This window comes from Canis lupus, chromosome 9 (genome assembly GCF_011100685.1).
Source record: "Canis lupus familiaris isolate Mischka breed German Shepherd chromosome 9, alternate assembly UU_Cfam_GSD_1.0, whole genome shotgun sequence".
Lineage (NCBI taxonomy): Eukaryota > Metazoa > Chordata > Mammalia > Carnivora > Canidae > Canis > Canis lupus.
Genome location: NC_049230.1, coordinates 36,975,758 through 36,993,221, shown reverse-complemented (window position 1 = coordinate 36,993,221; position 17,464 = coordinate 36,975,758). Strand labels below are relative to the sequence as shown.

Here is a 17,464-nt window from a genome sequence, read left to right as displayed (position 1 = left end):
TATTTTAACAGTCACTCTAGTTGTAGAATCATTTATCATTACATTCCTACATTATTTTCAGGTGTGTTTTTGGTTTGTTTTTTTTAAGCTCCCATAGTGTGGAGTACCCTCGTTTCCAACACCACCACCATCTCTCACTATCTCCCTGGTCTGTGGGAGGAAGAGCCTGGTTAAAAAGCTTAGAAGAGATAGCTAGGAATCTAGATTCTGGGCTACTTTTGAGACTGTGAGTTCACCTCATATCCTAGAAAAGCAGTTAAGGTAGGAGGGGCTATGGAATCAACTTCTCTGGAATTCCTTACTAAATTTTCAGTAAAATAGGAACAAGAAAGAAAATTCTGTAAGAATCTTGTCAAGAATGACATTTCATGTTGAAGCTTAAGATAATACAACATATCCATATAACTTAAATTAATTTTCATGAGCCTGTGTTTTATCACTATTCTGCATTATTTTTTGTAATAGAAGTATTTTTTTAAAATCCATGGTAAATACATTTCAGCCCTTTCTGTCAACAGTTGCTGTGGTGAGGTAGGTCAGGAGGTTGCCTCTTTGGAGGCACCCTGGGGGTTGAAGGGTAATGAGCACTTAATTATGTCTGCTGAATGCCAGAGCTGCCAGACTGGAGCACCTCATGACCAGTCTGTATCTGCTCTGACAATTCTTTTATTATGGCTTTCACTAACCTACCAGTAACTAACTGTGGTTGTTTAATTACAGAGGGAACATCCCCACGCTAAACAGGTACCGTATGTTTAGTTTCTTTTCCAATTAAAAGCACCTTTTTTGTATCTTAGAATAATGAAATCGGGGAAAAAATAACACTACCTTTGAAAAGTAATATGCTGTCTTTTGCTAGGGAGTCCTGAGCTCCCCTTTGGACATACTAAATTATTCTTTCTTTGAAAAACATGTCTTCAGCTTTTCTTCAGCTTTTCAAAAAGCAACACTTGAAAAGCCTCAGCATGGAGAAGCTCCCCTCATCTAGCTGTATACATTAGGGAAGTTGTCCGCCTGATGTTCACCTTTGCTGTAAACATCTTCTTTCACTACATTCTCTGTCTAGTTTGGGGCTTCTGGTGGGGGTGGGGTGGAGGGCTGAAGCCTTTAAGGTTACTCCTACCCTGGCAAATTATTCACAATTGTTTTCAATTTTTAGTTTCTCAAGTTTGCTTCTCCTTTTAGAAGAATGCAAACACAGGAATAGCTGATCTCATGTTTTATCAGTTTGTTAGCTACTTCTCTAAAGCGTTACAAAGATGTGAAAGTCAAATTTTATTTCAGACTCATAAGATTAACATTAGAAAATTATATCTAAGTTTTGATGTGTGTAGCCCTGTGAAGAAGTTTCCAGGCCAATATAACACGTGATATTTTGGTATTTTGAGTTCCTTCTGCTTCTGAGCCAAGCAAGGCAACACAATGCAAGTTTGAGAGGATAGCCGTTCTGATTGGAATTGAATCTACAAAATGCCAAAGTAGTAATGTTGGTGGCAAGCTCTTTGTAGATGATCAATTATACACTGAAATATTTATGGGCTTAGGTTTATTTTGTTCCTCCCCCTTTCAATATTAAGGAATCAAAACCTATTGTAGCTTTTAGAGTCCAATTTGGATGGGGAGAGAAGAAGGAAGTGCTTTGGTTTGGTCTTTGTGTCTACCCTTAGAGAGTGGGCTTGATTCATTCCTGCCTGCCAGGGCAGCTACCTCCTGGCTCTTGAGCATAGGAGAGGGGGAAACTGAATAGTGGCCCTTTCCCTGGGGTTCAGTTGAGTGAAAAAAATACTTAACCCTATGCCTGCCACAAATAGCATATTCAGAGGGAGTTCCCTTTAAGTCTGGAACCCTTGTATCTTTCCTGTCTAATGTCAGGCAGGTAGAAAAGATATAATGCCTCACAAACTTGCTCCTTTAATACATATATTTGGTGATCCTAGAAAAGAGGATGATAGCATTTCTGAGTTCATATAACTCTGAATCCCAGTTTCTAGTGAGCACCATGTGTAAGACTTGCTTGATGTGTGTTTCATTTGTTTGTTTCATTCATGGTATCAATGGTTTCCTCTCCCACTCTTCCTTTCTATTCTCTACTACTGTCAGAAGATGAAGTGCCTTTTTCATAGTCCTCATTTGCCAGAGGAATAAAAATTTGGAGTGCCAGTCTCTATAGTCTGTGTGAGCAGCACTCCCATCCCCTAAAAAATTCCATTGCCTTTTATAATTACACTTTGAATAGAGTGCAGTCTGTACCCAGGTCAGAGATCTGCATTGCTGCCTCTCTTCCCCCTTGCAGCACTGCAGGTGGTGCACTTCAGGGAGATTTTGAGCAGCTCCCCCAAAGTTCAGGTGCCACTGCTTTGCTCTGAACTTGCTTCAGATCAGTATGCTGGTAACCTGTCAGGCAAGTCCTGAAGGTGTCCTTTACTTGGTCCTTCCTAACAGGCTGTCCTGATGGACTGGGCATTTGGAAATACTTCCCAGTATGGCTTAGTAGTACATACTGCTGAGGTGCATCAAGGAATGTACAGACTCCTTATATCTCAGTTCTCTTCGAGCATCTCCATTTAGCACCTGTTTGTCATGCTTACACATACTTTGAGACCCATGCTCTGCCCTTTTGCATCTTGCTGGGATTTATTAAGAGCGTTCAGTGAAGATATGTTTCCTTTGATATAGAAGTATTTAAATATAAAAAAGGAAATTTTGCAATTTTGAGTTGAAAAATGTCTCTTTTGCAAAAAGGGAGGAGCTATATTCCTTATAACTGCCCTGTCAAGGAAGGAATAAATACCTCAATAAAGTTCCTTTTCTAGACTGTGACTTGTTTCTGTATGATAAATAAGGTTTTCTATGATGACTTACTAAGCCATTCCAAATAACTTAGTTGTTGTACACACATATATCTGTGAATACTTAAGGCATTTTTCTCTAGGAATTATAATAGATTAAGTGTTGCTTAGTTACAACCCATTTGACTTGCTTCCTTCCTTTTATAAGAGGGAATGTTTTAGGGAAGGTGAAGAGCAGGATGGTTTTTAACCCCTATGTGCTATCCATTCATTAGACATGTATTTAAACAGCCACATAGTTCTTGACTATCCTTAGATTTTATTTGGAGAAATTTGGGGGTGCTAAAAATAGTTGGTGTGGGGCAAATTCAGATGAAAGGGTTAATATAAATCCATCAAGACAGTTTTATCCATGCTGGGTAAAAAAACCAAATCTGCTCTGCAACCTGACCCTACTTCAGAGTTTTCTCCTGTTTCTTTCCTCTATTGTTACTCTCCTAGTCCTGTTCCTACCTTCCTTGTCTAATGCACTTGATTGAATTACAATTTAGAATGTCCTTCTCCTCCAACCTCAACCACTATGGCATGACTCATGTAGCTAGTGTCAGCGATGTGCTTTTGGACAACTCATTCACTCCACCATGTCAACGGATGGGCGGAATGGTCTCTTTTCGGACTTTCGAAGATTTTGTCAGGTAAGATACTGTGGAACTGTGTCTGTGTGAGGGGAGTCACAGGCATCTCTGTTTTGGGGTCTCTGATTTCTGCCAAATGAGTAAAGGCCCCCGGATAGCCATGAGCCAGCTAAGGAGATCCAGCCTTTGCTGTATATGTCCTTGGAGAAGTATATGTTCTTTCTTTCCTACCTCTGATTCAGACTCTAGGAGCCTCTACTTGTTATAGGAGCCTGGCCAGAAAAAAGAAACAAACAAAAAACATCTTTTCCTTAGGAGCTAACAGAAGAAGCGTCTGCTCTGTGATGAGTGAAATGTCAGGAGAAATTAAACACAACACCAGAGTGAGCCCCACCAGAGACAATACATCTTTTGATTAAATGCATTCAGCATCTATCTCTTGATGTATACTGATGTGTTACCCTAGGGGGAGGGGTAATTACATTGGTCTGTCACTGCTCTAGTCCCAGGCTCTTTCTGTTACTTTAAGACTGATGATGACATCAGTGCTCATAGCTTACATACGAAAAAAAAAAAAAAACAAAACTGTAGATCATTCTTTTTTACAAAGAAAAAATATATATGGTTTATTAAAGTTTAAACAATCCATCCTCCTAATTTCTGCCACTTGGTGAAATTTTGCATGTCACCTCTAGCCACTGGTGATTCTCTTCAGTTGACTATTGAACACAGCAGGATAGATTCTTCTTGGGCTGGCAAGAAGTCCATTGGGACTGGGCTGGCAATGGCAGCGTTAGTTTCCTGCCACTCAGGTTTTCTGCCACTTGGATTTTCATGGTGGGTGTTTCTCTGGTATTTTTCAGGATCTTTGATGAAGTGATGGGCTGCTTCTGTGATTCTCCACCGCAAAGCCCTACATTCCCTGAGGCAGGTCACACATCTCTATACGATGAAGACAAGGTATAGTGTCTCCTTTGAGAAACTGCTTTGTTATTTAGACACAGGATTTGTAGTGTATGCTCTCTCTCTGACTTTGGAACATTATAGAGAAAAACTCATCTTTTTATCCTACTTTATATTATTTAGTTTTATAAGCCTCATCAAAATATTTTTGGGAGCAGATGGAATATAAATTCTAACCTAAAAAAACTGTATTAATCTTGGAATCCATAGTGAGAATACCAAATGGGCTCAGCTACACCCATTGCAGCTGCCTCTGAGTCTCTGAATGTTGTGTTTGTTTGTTTTTTAAGATTCTATTTATTTGATATAGAGAGAGCAGAGAGCACAAGCAGGGGAAGCAGTAGAAGGAGAGGGAGAAGCAAGCGTTCTGCTGAGCAGGGAACCCAATGACCCTGGGGTTGCGACCTGATATAAAGGCAGATGCTTAACCAACTGAGCCACCCAGATGACCCTGAATGTTGTTTTAAAGACTTGAGCTGTGGTTGCTGTAATTCTTAGTGATGGCTTGTACATTTGCAGAATGCTATTATAATATTCAGGGAATTGTGAACTTTAGATAGCGGGAAAAAATAGGCCTTTTGTTTAAAACTTTTCTTTTTCTTTTCTTTTCTTTTTTTTTAAAAGATTTTATTTATTCACGATAGACATAGAGAGGCAGAGACACACAGGCAGAGGGAGAAGCAGGCTCTATGCAGGGAGCTAAAACTTTTCTTCTATTAAATACCTTCTTTTCATTTCTCAGTAACAGATGATTCTGTTTTTTCCCTATGAGGTTATTTCCCATGGTTTGATATTCCATCGTATGGTAAATGGTTAGGAAATATATTATGTGGGGATATGTTCAGGTGGCTTCTTTCACTCATTTTGCTTCCCATTCCGTGAGGAAATGTGGCAAATGTTTTCATTCCCATTTTATTGGTGAAATACTTGAGGATACAGTGGTCTTGTAGTTCATGTCAAGTAAAGATTTGAAGCCACCTCTAGCTAATGCCTTTACTGCCTTATCTGTGAAAAGTTAGGTGTTTTACTTAATTTAATCTCTTATGGATGCTGGGCAGTGGTTTCAATTTAGTGTAAATATACTAGTGGTGAACCAGAATATCCTGTGGGGTGTATCTCTTTTTCAGGTATTCTACCAAGTACTGTAACTTCTCTCTGCCTCTGTATTAGCCAGCCTCCTAAATTTGTTTGTCATATGTTCTTGAGTTACAGGTCCCCAGGGATGAACCAATTCACATTCTGAATGTGGCTATCAAGACTGACTGTGATATTGAGGATGACAGACTGGCAGCTATGTTCAGAGAGTTTACCCAACAAAATGTAAGTCCTCTGTTGGGTGGAAACAGGTGGTATAGCCTATCCACCTTTTCATTAGTTGCTGCTTATAAGGCCGATAATGGCTATGTGCTTTATGTAATTGTGCCTGTACATAATGAATGTCTTATATCAGGAAATATAGACCTCAAATACTCAAAATGTTTTAAGGAAAGTAAGTTGTGTTCCTAAATCTTTCCCAGAGTTCTGTCTTGAACTTCCATTCACCTGCTGAGTATTAGCTTTTGGTGACTTTACTCCACATGTCTAGACCCAGATTCCCCCAAGTTTCCTTCTATGTCCTTCCCCTGGTGCCCCACTCCCTTGAAAATATCATTTATACTTCCATCCTCCTTTCCATTTTTGTGTTCTTTGGATATCTTGTGTTGACATCAAATGTCATAGTTTAAACCTAAATTTCCATCTTTTTCCTTCACTTCTATATGACTCCCCTCACAAATAACCAAATCTCTCCCCCAAAACAAATAACCAAACCCTTTACCCTTGGTCATTCAGCAACCATTGACTTCTTCCTTTCCTGGCAGTTCCATTAATCTGCCTCTCTTCCTACAATCTATACTTGTTTATTTCTATTTGGTCAGTCACCAGTGTCTGTGAGGTTTTTCTTTGCAGTGTCTATTTCTTTTTCTTAGTTTTTAATTCTGGACTGCAGTCTTTCTAGTGTAAACTCTTGCTTCTCATGCGAGGCACAGCAACAGGTTTACTTGTGATCCACCTATATTCCCCTTGCTCTCCCCTCAACCCCCAGGTTTTGTTCTGCTCACCTCCACAAAGTTAAATGTCCAAAATGCCCCCTCACCAAATTATTCTGCTCAGCAATGGTTCTCTCAGCTTCAAGATATGTCTGTAACTTGATATTTAATATTATCCCTTTTTTAAAAAAAAAGATTTTATTTATTTATTCATGAGAGACAGAGAGAGAGAGAGAGGCAGAGGGAGAAGCAGGCTCCATGCCGAGAGCCCGATGCGGGACTCAGTCCCGGATCTCCAGGATCATACCCTGGGCTGAAGGCAGGCGCTAAACTGCTGAGCCACCCAGGGATTCCCTAATATTATCCCATTAACAAAGGCTCACAGTCCAGCCTTTGCTGCTCCTAAGTCTTTGTCTCATTTTCCTTTGTTTATTTCATCTCTTCTGTGGACTTACCTGGAAGGTTTTCTACATACTCACTCATCCTAACTTCTATCCAATTTCTCTCTCTCTCTCTCTCTTTTCCTTCCTCCCTTCTTCCTTCCTCTTTCCTCCTGCTTGTTTTAAGAGCTCTCTCAAATTTTATCTCTTTCATGAGGACTTCTTTGAGTAGACCTCAGTAAAATGTATTTTTCTTCCTTGCATTTTTGATTGGTCAGCATACATTTTTAGCAGTGATAACACTATTTATAAAGAACTCCTATGTAAATTCATTTATACTTATCACAATCCCATGGGACTGGATTAATCAGGAATTACTCTGTTGTACACATGGGGAAAAGTTCAAGTTCAGCTAGATTAAGGCCCCTTGCTCACCCATAGTAGATGATATAACAAAAACTGGAATTTAAGGCTTGTAATGCCAGCCCTAGGGGGCATAAACCTAGGTGCTTTAGTAAATAATTGGGGCCGCATTCTTGGCCCTGAAGATGCTTATAGTATAGTTGGAAGGAATGGGTAGGCATGCTCAAATAATAATCTGCAGTTCTATTTTATCGTGACATGATAGAAGCCAAAGCACCTCTTTTCAGCTGCCCTTAATGACAGGACCCAAGTGTTTTCTTTGAGTGGAAAACACCTAGCTCATAGTGCTTGTTATGAAGAAAGCACGCAGTAGATGTTTTTAAATTTTTTATTTTTTTTTAATTTTTATTTATTTATGATAGTCAGAGAGAGAGAGAGAGAGAGAGAGAGGCAGAGAGCATAGGCAGAGGGAGAAGCAGGCTCCATGCACCGGGAGCCCAACGTGGGATTCGATCCTGGGTGTCCAGGATCGCGCCCTGAGCCAAAGGCAGGCGCTAAACCGCTGCGCCACCCAGGGATCCCAAAAATTTTATTTCACAGTATAAATAATTAGTGCGATAAGCATTCACATTATGCTAATGGTAGGTTTTCAGGAAAAGATGGTCACTTTGTGCTTTACGTGAGTCTTCACATTTAATCTATTATACTCTCACATCACATAAACTGACTGTGAGATCATAGTGGCCAACATGAGGAAAAGGTACTTCCAAAGAAGTGAAGGTATGGAACATGTCTGAGAATTTTTCTTTAAAAGAGAAATTTACCTTTCTTCTTGCCTTGAACTAGTGACCGCCTAAAATTAACCTGAGACCAGCGACCAAGGTAACCTCAGTTGGAAGAGACCTAGTGTTGTGTGTGGCTGCTGACTTGCTGCTTGATGAAATAATCTATGACCATTTCTTCTCAAGTTTTGAGGCGCTAATTGTCTATATTTGATTTTTCTGACCTCAACTTTAGCCTTTTTATTACCTTCAGATCCAAGTCTTCTATATCATCACACATAGATTTAAAGAAGCAGTTTCTTTATTTTCACTACATGTATTTGTAACATTAACTGGCAATAGGAAATTGCCTTTTTCTTTACTGAACTTATAAACTGAGGCACAGAGAAATCCAGCATCTTTGCCTGTGACTTTTTGGAAGGCTAAGGGTACACTGTGCTGACATTCTAAGCCTAGAGAAGCCATTAACTGCATCAGGTACTGTGCTTATCTAGGAATATTTGGCATTTTCACCTCCTTGTTTTGAAAACAAGACAAAACAAAACATGAAAAGGAAGGAAAAGCAATTAAAAAAAAACTTAAAGTCAAAACTAGTTTTGTTTTTCATTTCGTGATCATGCTTCTAGCAGTTTAGAAAAAGTTTTTTTTTTTAAGCACACATTAAACTATCAAATAGGTTGATCCAAATTGTCCAAATAATCTTCTAGTCCCAGCATGTCTTTTTTTCTCTCATAGAAATTAGGATCATATATTTGTAAATGACTTGTGGAGGAGATTGAAGCAGTCAGTGTAAATGGAGTTTCTCCAGGTGCTGACGCCTAATCGCTGGGTAATAGCTGTGGACTTGCTGTGAGACCCGCATTATTACAATGTAATCAGAATCCTGTTGCTCTGCTGTTATTGTCAGCCACTTGTGGAATTTTAAAAGCAATAACAATTTTGATTTTAAATCATGGCATTATTAAAGTTATTTTCTTCCCTTGCCAGAACACAGCTATTGATGCTTGTCTTTGAAGGACTTGCCTGTAGTGGAATTCTTTGTCAGTGTTGGGGGAAAAAAACATTTCTGTTTCTTGGCATGCTGAAAGACTGATAACCACCGCAACCCCCACTCCACTCTGTTCTTTTAAAATAGTTTTTTCTTATTGAGTATCAATACTTGGTTATTTACACTAATGGTTATGATTCAGTACAGATCATTTTTAAATGTTATTAAGCCAAAATTTATTCATGTTTGGCCTAGGGATTTATTACTCGAAAATTAATTTTTCCAGTTATCTTTTGTTTATGCTGTTAATTTTATTGCTAAGCAGGGCCATAGTAGAAATGGAGAAGTAGGAGGAAAATGGCTGGGGAATGTTCTTGTTTGTAGGGAGAAGCTAATTTGGATTTAAAAAATGTATAGTATCATGAAACTTAAGAATTGACTTATGAACCTAGCTCTTGGTTCAAGTTATAACAAGGAATGTGATCAAACTAAAGTGAATGTAGGTTGTGAAAGCATACATATTTTTTTCTATCTGTGTTCGTATATTCTCTCAGGCAATTCAAATGGTGGAATTGCCTTTCTGTTTGTTGCTACGTAGCCTTTGCTATTACTCTTTGTTAGGAACGTTTAAAAGCATGTCTCTTACTTAATTTATTAACCTGCTTCTTTGTCTCTACTTCCGAGATAAGTGAGCAGTATAGTATAGAGGAAGGCTTAGATCCGAAGGCCCAAGACTCCTGTCAGGGTCTGTCTTGAAACTGATGGTTTCTGTTGACTTGTGATATACTGCTTGCCTGTACCAAGTGGAGATGTAAATAACCACTAAGTTTAAAAGCCTGTTAAACATTGCTTTTACCAATTTTTAAAGAGAATCTTTTTTAAAAATGCTTTCAAGTAAATTGGAGGGGTGGGGAATGTTTTAGAAGAACTGAAAAAAAGATCAGGACTTACTATGTTGAATTCTAGGAATGCAGTATCCGATGATAGGTAATATCTGTAAATAACAGTGTAGGACTTGAATTTTTGGTTTTATGGAAATTTCTTCTTTTCCCTCTATCTGATGACATTTAGCTTCTATATCAGTATTGTATTTCACAGTTGTATACAGGCCAGCCATTGTGATTTTTTTTTTATATATATATATAAGCAGAAGTTGTGTCCACCTTGAGAGAATTTAGGTGACCTTATGTGATCCTTCTCCACAAAGTTCTCCTTCAGTTTTGTCCAGATCAATCTATGAAACCTATTCCATCGGAGCCAGGTTGAGTCTTATTTGCAAGTTGAAGGTACTCAAGCAAGATGTAGATATCTAGAATGGGTGCTTGCCTTAGTCAGAGCTTTAGGAAGACCAAATGGGGCAAAATTTAGGATGAATGGAGATCTCACCTATCTTCTGTTTTACATGTTTATTCATAGAAAGCTACCCTGGTTGAGCATGGGATACGGCGCCTTACTTTCCTGGTTGCACAAAAGGTACTGGCATGTGAATGATACCTCTCCATTGTGTCTTACATTGCTCCTAGAACTTTAAAAAATAAAATATGAAATTATAATCATATTCTTATAGAATCTGTGCAGATGAAGAACTTTTTCTATAAATTTAATCAAGAAAAAAGCCCATTAATTTAATTGATTGCCTTTTACTTAATTCGTTTTAAATTTTATTACTGATTGCCAGCTTCTGTTTTTCCTTCTTTTTTGTCCTTCATTTAAAAGGATTTCAGGAAACAGGTCAACTATGAGGTGGATCAGAGATTTCATGTAAGTAAAAGGAATCACAATGAAAAATTACTTATTGTTTTATCTGTTTGCCACTGATTATTTAAATATATAGAATATATGTGAGTTATTTGAAAAGGCTGAATTGATAATTGTTTCTTCTTCTTTTAGAAAGTGTTAGAATCCACTTTTATAAGTGTTCAAGGTGGTGGTGGTATTCTTTAACCCTGTAATGAAATCTCAGTATCACTCTGAGAAGTAGTTATGAATGCATTTATCCAAATGACTAAGGATGAAGCAGGAACTAACTAGTAATTTCTTCTGTGTACATAGTGAATATAGGGACTCAGTAATTAAGAACTGCTGGTTGATGGTCACCTGGGTGGTGTAGTTGATTGAGTATCCGACTTGGTTTGGGCACAGGTGATGATCTCAGAGTCATGAGATGATCGAGGCCCCTGTCAAGCTCCGCATTCAGCACAGAGTCTGTCTGGGTTTCTGTCTCCCTCTGTCCCTCCCCTCTGTGCTTGCACACTCTCTCCCCCGCCCCAAATAAGTAATTCTTTAAAAAAAAAAAAAAAAAAGCACACACAGAAAACTGCCAGATTGTACTTTGGGGTCTTGGCTTCTACCAAAGTTGGATTCAAATTCTATTATGGAGAATTCTCAATTCTGAAAAATCATTTATTATTAAAATATTTTAACAGAACCCAAGTTGATGTTTCTGTTTTATGTTAATTCTAGGAACAGGAAATAAGTAAAATTAAGCTTTAAGTTGCTTGTTCTCCCATTTAAGTGAACTAACTGTTAATATTTATGAGATTAAAATTAAGCTTTAAGTTGGTTGTTCTCCCATTTAAGTGAATTAACTGTTAATATTTATGAAAAGAGAACTAAGTTAATAGCCTGACATCTAAACTATGGTATATTCATGATCATACCTACTAGGAGGGTAGCCATAAGGTCAAAAATCCAGTTTGCAATCTGTCATTTTCTTTTTCTTTTTTAAGATTTTATTTATTTATGTGAGAGAAAGCACAGAGGGAGAGAGAAAAGCAGACTCCCACTGAGCAGAAAGCCCCATTGGGGGCTCAATTCCAGGACCTGAAAATCATGACCTGAGCCAAAGGCAGACGCTTAACCAACTAAGCCACTCAGGTGTCCCAGGATATCATTTTCTAAAATGACTGATTATAATCAACATATTTCTTTAAAAATTGATCTTAATGTAAGTAAGATTCCAGAAGATATTAGTTTGGAAGTCTTAATTTTCCTGATAAGAATTTTGTTTTGTTTTGCTTTGCTTTAACAATTAAGATAATTAAGTTAGTTTTCAAATACTGCTCATTCGCAATAATGAAGGTGGCATTTGGGATTTTGGAAAGGACTTTCTAAATTCAAGGACCTATGTGTGATTGCTTTTATCCCTCTTTGTTTCACATTTTGTTTTCCTTCTCACAGTTGACCTTGTTGGTCTAGTCTATAGAGAAACAAGACAGACTACCCTGCAAACTAAAGAGCTAAGGTTTTCTGAAATGTTTTAGGAAATGTGGACTACACAACTCCCCTGTGTTATTGATGTCAGGAAATCTAGCGGAGTGCAGATATACATCAATCAATAACTTTATTTTTATTTATTTTTTTAAAAATTTTTTTATAAATTTATTTTTTATTGGTGTTCAATTTGCCAACATAGAGAATAATAATACCCAGTGCTCATCCCGTCAAGTGCCCACTGCAGTGCCCGTCACACAGTCTCCCCCACCCCCCTTCCACCTCACCTCCCCTTCCACCACCCCTAGTTTGTTTCCCAGAGTTAGGAGTCTTTCATGTTCTGTCTCCCTTTCTGATATTTCCCACTCATTTTTTCTCCTTCAGTCAATAACTTTAGATAGGAATCTGGAAGCAGTGAAGTATAAGGAGCTTAAAGAGAACCCTGGAGCTTTAGGAGGAAAAATCAGGAGCTTAGAATATGAAGTTGATACTTGGAATAGAATATGGGAGCCCATGAATAAATAGTATGGCTGGTAAATGCTGATCAGAACTAAGGTAGATATGCCTGAGCCCAGACCTGGGTCTGGGAAGAGTATTGGGCTAGGTTCTTAAGTCTTAATGTGATATTTCATTTCTCACTAACTGTGGAGTAATATTCTGGGAAATAATAGTGAAATTATAAAATTATTTTCCTTTTCCCTAATAGTTCAGATTGAGTCTTCATGTCTATAGCAGAGTAACTGGTTTCCTATAATAAGTATTCTGTGATAAATTAAAACCCTTCACTAAAACTTTTTTTTTCACTAAAACTTTTAAAGAGCCAAAGCAGTTAAATCTCATGGGTGTTATTTTTCTTTCATACATTCTTACTTTCGAATATATGTCATGTCCTAGCATGTATCTACAGCCTTAAAGCATTCTTTTTTTCTTTTTCTTTGCTATCCAATAGGTTAAATAGGGACATGCATAGGCAAAATCTGCTAGGAAATGAGCCCAGCAGCTGAGCTTCCCCAGAATCATTGTCCGGTTCCTATTTATAATGGCATCGAATGGGAAATCAGTTAAATTACCAAGTGATCTGTCATTAATGTAGGATAGGTTGCTTTAGGACAGAGAGAACATTTAAGGTTTAGGTGTGGACTGGAGTTTTTCCAAAGAATTGAATGGCAGAGGAGTTGGGGTGTTTTTATGTTAGGCTCCTTAGAAATGATTAGTGGTTATGTAGGGGGTAAGGGCAACTATTACTGAGCTCCATTCAGGATCTACAATAGCCAGCAAGCCTTGGCAGGAGTTGTACAAATCCAGGGCTCACTCACATGGTACTGCTGTGAGTTCCTCTGCTGGTGGTAGCTTGCCATTCATGAAGGATGCTTAGCCTCTGTCATGTCATCTGATGTGTGCTTGCCCCATAGTTAGTGTAGTGTGAAAAAGAGGAAGCTTTCTGGGAGTGTTAGAGATGAATCCCTTGATCTCTCTGGCTTCTTGGTAATCCACTGTGATGTATGCAGCCTGCCCTGTTCTACACGGTGAAATCCCTATATTATTGAATAGAGGAGAGACTGAGCATATGAGGGGGCAAGGAGAGGAGGAAGGTTACCAAGTCTGTTCAAGAACAACATTGGCTGGTATGGAATGAGGCTGCTGTGCTGTTCATGGTCCTCTGGCTGCTTCCAAACCAAAACCAGGCACATGAGGTCCAGACAAGAAAGATTCCTAGAGAGTGTCTGTATTGTTAGGTGCTTATTCAGATGCCAGTGAAGGCTGTAAGCATTTCTAAAACTTCCTCGTCTCTAATTACCACAGTCCCCAGAGAGCTGAGCACTGGAATGTCTGCTGCTGCCTTAGTCTCTTAAGAGACTCTCTTAAAATACGGAGCCTGTTCTTTTGCACTGGCTGGTGGTATTCACCAGGAGTAAGGAGGCTTGGTCTCTAGGCTGTTTCCATGGCCATCTAATTAAATCAGGTGCCCCAGACAGGACTTGAATAACTGCTTAACATTGATATTTAAACAAAGTTTGAGGAGAAACAAACCCATCCTTGTAAATATCTCCTTCATATGAAAAAAAAATTGAAGCTTTGAAAGCAAAAGAACAAGTTTTTCGAGTTTCTGCATCTGAATAAGCTCTCCAGTCTTATGTAGTACTTAAGTCTCTTTGTAAGTATTACTCACATTTCAGATCTAGAATTCCAGAAAGTACAGCAGAAGATGCTGTTTGATTGGGATGTAAGTATCATGCTTTTTGAAGCTTTCCATGTTTTTTTCAGTGAAGTTTTGTTAAAGATACTAAAATGCGAATTTTCAGGATTTCTTCTGATCCTTTGCAACCTAAACAAAAGCATTAGGTCCAAGCACGGTGACAGGATTCTAAAATCAGTTTTGCATCTAAGTTTCCTTTTGCTTCTTGCTTGTAAGATTTTATGAGATCTTAAAATTTTTGCTATAAATCACCTGGGAGATAGTTGTTGTTTTACCAGTTTTATAGGAGCGATTCCCACTTTAAAATGTTTTGGATTATTTGCGCTTGAAGGAAGAACCCACTATCAAAAATAGTTATCATGGTTAGTAGTTCATTTCTTTAAATAAAATTGGTATGTCAGTTATATCTCAGTAAAGCTGGAAAAAATTGGTAGTTTTGTTTGCTAGTGGATCAACTCTTAGTTTTTCAAAAGGTTTGGTTTGGGTTTTGTTTTAATTACAGTCTATATAATTAGTTCTCAGCATGTTGAGGTAAAAGAGAATTGCACCAGCAAGTTTCCAATTTCTTCATCTCATTAGGTTTTTAACACGATTATTAGTATCATAATCAGCTATGATGTTTTCTGTTGCAGGTTTTCACATTCTCTGATTTGCAGGGTGTCTTGATTGGCTAATTTAGGCAAATTATTTTGATTGTCTTGATGATGGTTGGCTGATTAGAACACAGCAGGGGTATAATTTCTTCCTGAGAAATGTTGCATTCTTTTGGTTTTTGGTACCAGAACACTAAGAGGGTTTTTCTTTGTGTACATTCAATTATGATATTTGCCCATAACACTGGTAGAATGCCTGGAAAGCAATTACATTAGTGATAGAATAAGCATGAACGCTGTTAGTGGAAAAATTGCAAGTCTCAGGATGAGGTAGGGTGAAGGAGTTTCCTACAACTGTAGGACCAGACTTCTGTGTTTCTTCTCTGTATGTCCTGTGTTTCTGTGATTGTTTTAAGCACAGAAAGAGGTGACTTGCTACAAAAGTCTTCAGAACTTATATAGCTTTCCAAGAATCGCTCAGTAATCCTGGTTTTCTCATCCTACAGAACTTCTGGTCATCTCTTGTTCTGAATGCTTCACATTCAGGAGGACCTCACCATGGAACAAAAAAATTTGCTCAAAACTTAAAAAAAAAAAAAGTTTGCTTATATCATAAGACTTTTCCTTAAACTTAATGAAAGCAGTCATTTGATTTTGGTCATCTTTGCCCATCTCTGCCAAGAATTAGTCAGTCTCTTTCATTATTTGTCAAAGCTAATTCCATTCAGATTGTTTGCTTCCCATGTCTTTCAGTTACTACAAATTTTCTTAATTGGCTGAGTGGTAAAGACAGCATTTTTTTTTGGTTATTATTGTAATGTTTTTGAAGAAAAAACATGGTTTTGATTTTGTGTATTTTCACACTTGAATAAATGGTATACTGCATAAATATTTTAATTAATAGTTCTGGCAGAATAAGCTGTTTGCTTAAAAGACTTTATCACTTTCTTTGACACTTCTTTCAGAAAATTTCATGGAAGGATTTTATTACCTTTCCTTTTTGACCTGTGTTGCTTTTTTAGCTAATGCTCTGAAAGCCATACCTCTCAAGAATAAACCAAAACTAGGCTATATAAAGCCATGAGCATGAAATCTAACTGACAACTCGCTGAACATCTTCCTGCTTAACCTTGAAGTCATCCTCAAGTTCTTCACTATGATTCAGGGGAATTATTTAGAACAAAACATCATCAGTAAAAGATCAGTGCTGTATAAAACCCACTTTCAGAGGGCTTTTAAAGACCCAAGCTAGACAGGGGATTTCCTGGGCTTGCTAAACAAGCTCCAAGAAGCCTGTTAAATGCAGTTTTACAGTTAAAATGCCAAGGAAATGTAAAAAGATTTATTAACTGTGTAAGCTTTAGTTAAGGAATGAAGTGTAAATACCTGTGGAAAGTATTCAAGAAGTTCTCAGGAAATTCAAGAACAAGTTTTCAGCATGAATTTTGCTTTATTTGTTTTTTTTTCCTTTAAAGCCTTAATTTCTGTTTTTTTACCTCATCAAAGAGAAGCCATCTAAATAGGGAATTTGGGTTATGATAAGAGTAGAAAGGTAGTGCCCTACATTTGACAGAGAGTGGTAGAAATGAAAAGGTGTGGGCTCTGGCATCAGAAAGACTCACGTTCACGTTCTGGTTCTATTATCCTGGGCGTATCACTTGGCCCCAGATATGCCCAGGATATCCTCAGCTGTAAAATGGGTCATCATATGTTTCTATGAAGTTGTTCAGAGCATTTGATGGGACAGCACATGAGAGAATCTGCCACCTAGAAGGCTTTCAGTTTATGTTTCCTTCATGCTTCCTAAAGCTCATTGAAGGATATTTAGGCAGCTAGCTAGTCCTGGTCTCTCTGCCTTGTACCAATAAGTGTTTGATTATATTGCACTCATAATGAAGAAGATACCTAATGAAACCTCCTATAGAGGCAAATAGTAATGACTTGATTCCAACACTGCCAGTGGAGCCTCCCATCCGAGAAACAGAGGTATTTGGTGTTAATAAGTTAAATTTCAGAAACTAATGGACTCTGCTAATTGAATTCATCTTTGTTAATTAATAAGGTTCTAGGAAATTGGTTGCTTTGTTTTATAATGCCCTGCAAAAGAGCAGTAAGACCTAATGACTTCAAGTTCACTAGTTCCATCCCATTCTCTCCCTATACATAGAGTGGTGGTGACCAAAGTAACATCTTACACTTTGTCTTGAAATGTTATTGTTTAAACTCTTGGAATTATTGACTTGAGAGTGAATGTGGAAAAAACATGGATTGGGGATCCTGTGCTATCTGGCTAGTTTACATTTTAAGAGTTTCTTAAGGAGAAACTTGGGAAATCAGTCCAGTAACTACTGTTGCAATGCTGCAGCATAAGGGTGTATTGGTTTTGTTTGCCAGGTTGAGCCAAAAGCAACACCTAGGAAGTTGTTTTTTTTTTTTTTTTTTTTTTCACTTGAGAGATGAAAAAATACTAATTTTTCTCCCTAGGAGAGGGTGCTGTTGAAGTTAGGGTTAAATAGTGTGGTGATTTCAAATTT

General features: G+C 37.9%; 1 protein-coding gene across 8 annotated transcripts in view; it reads left to right on the top strand.

Moving 5' to 3' along the window:
• Positions 1 to 17,464, top strand: part of ACACA (acetyl-CoA carboxylase alpha) — a 283,891-nt gene that overhangs the window by 160,979 nt on the left and 105,448 nt on the right. For 6 of the 8 annotated variants that reach the window (XM_038548036.1, XM_038548041.1, XM_038548039.1 and 3 more), the window contains 6 exons: positions 721 to 744; positions 3,341 to 3,484; positions 4,288 to 4,384; positions 5,600 to 5,707; positions 10,344 to 10,400; positions 10,644 to 10,688. In XM_038548036.1, coding sequence (XP_038403964.1) covers positions 721 to 744; positions 3,341 to 3,484; positions 4,288 to 4,384; positions 5,600 to 5,707; positions 10,344 to 10,400; positions 10,644 to 10,688 — 475 coding nt within the window. The remainder of the gene's footprint in view (positions 1 to 720; positions 745 to 3,340; positions 3,485 to 4,287; positions 4,385 to 5,599; positions 5,708 to 10,343; positions 10,401 to 10,643; positions 10,689 to 17,464) is intronic. The other 2 variants (XM_038548037.1, XM_038548038.1) reach the window with 2 other exon arrangements.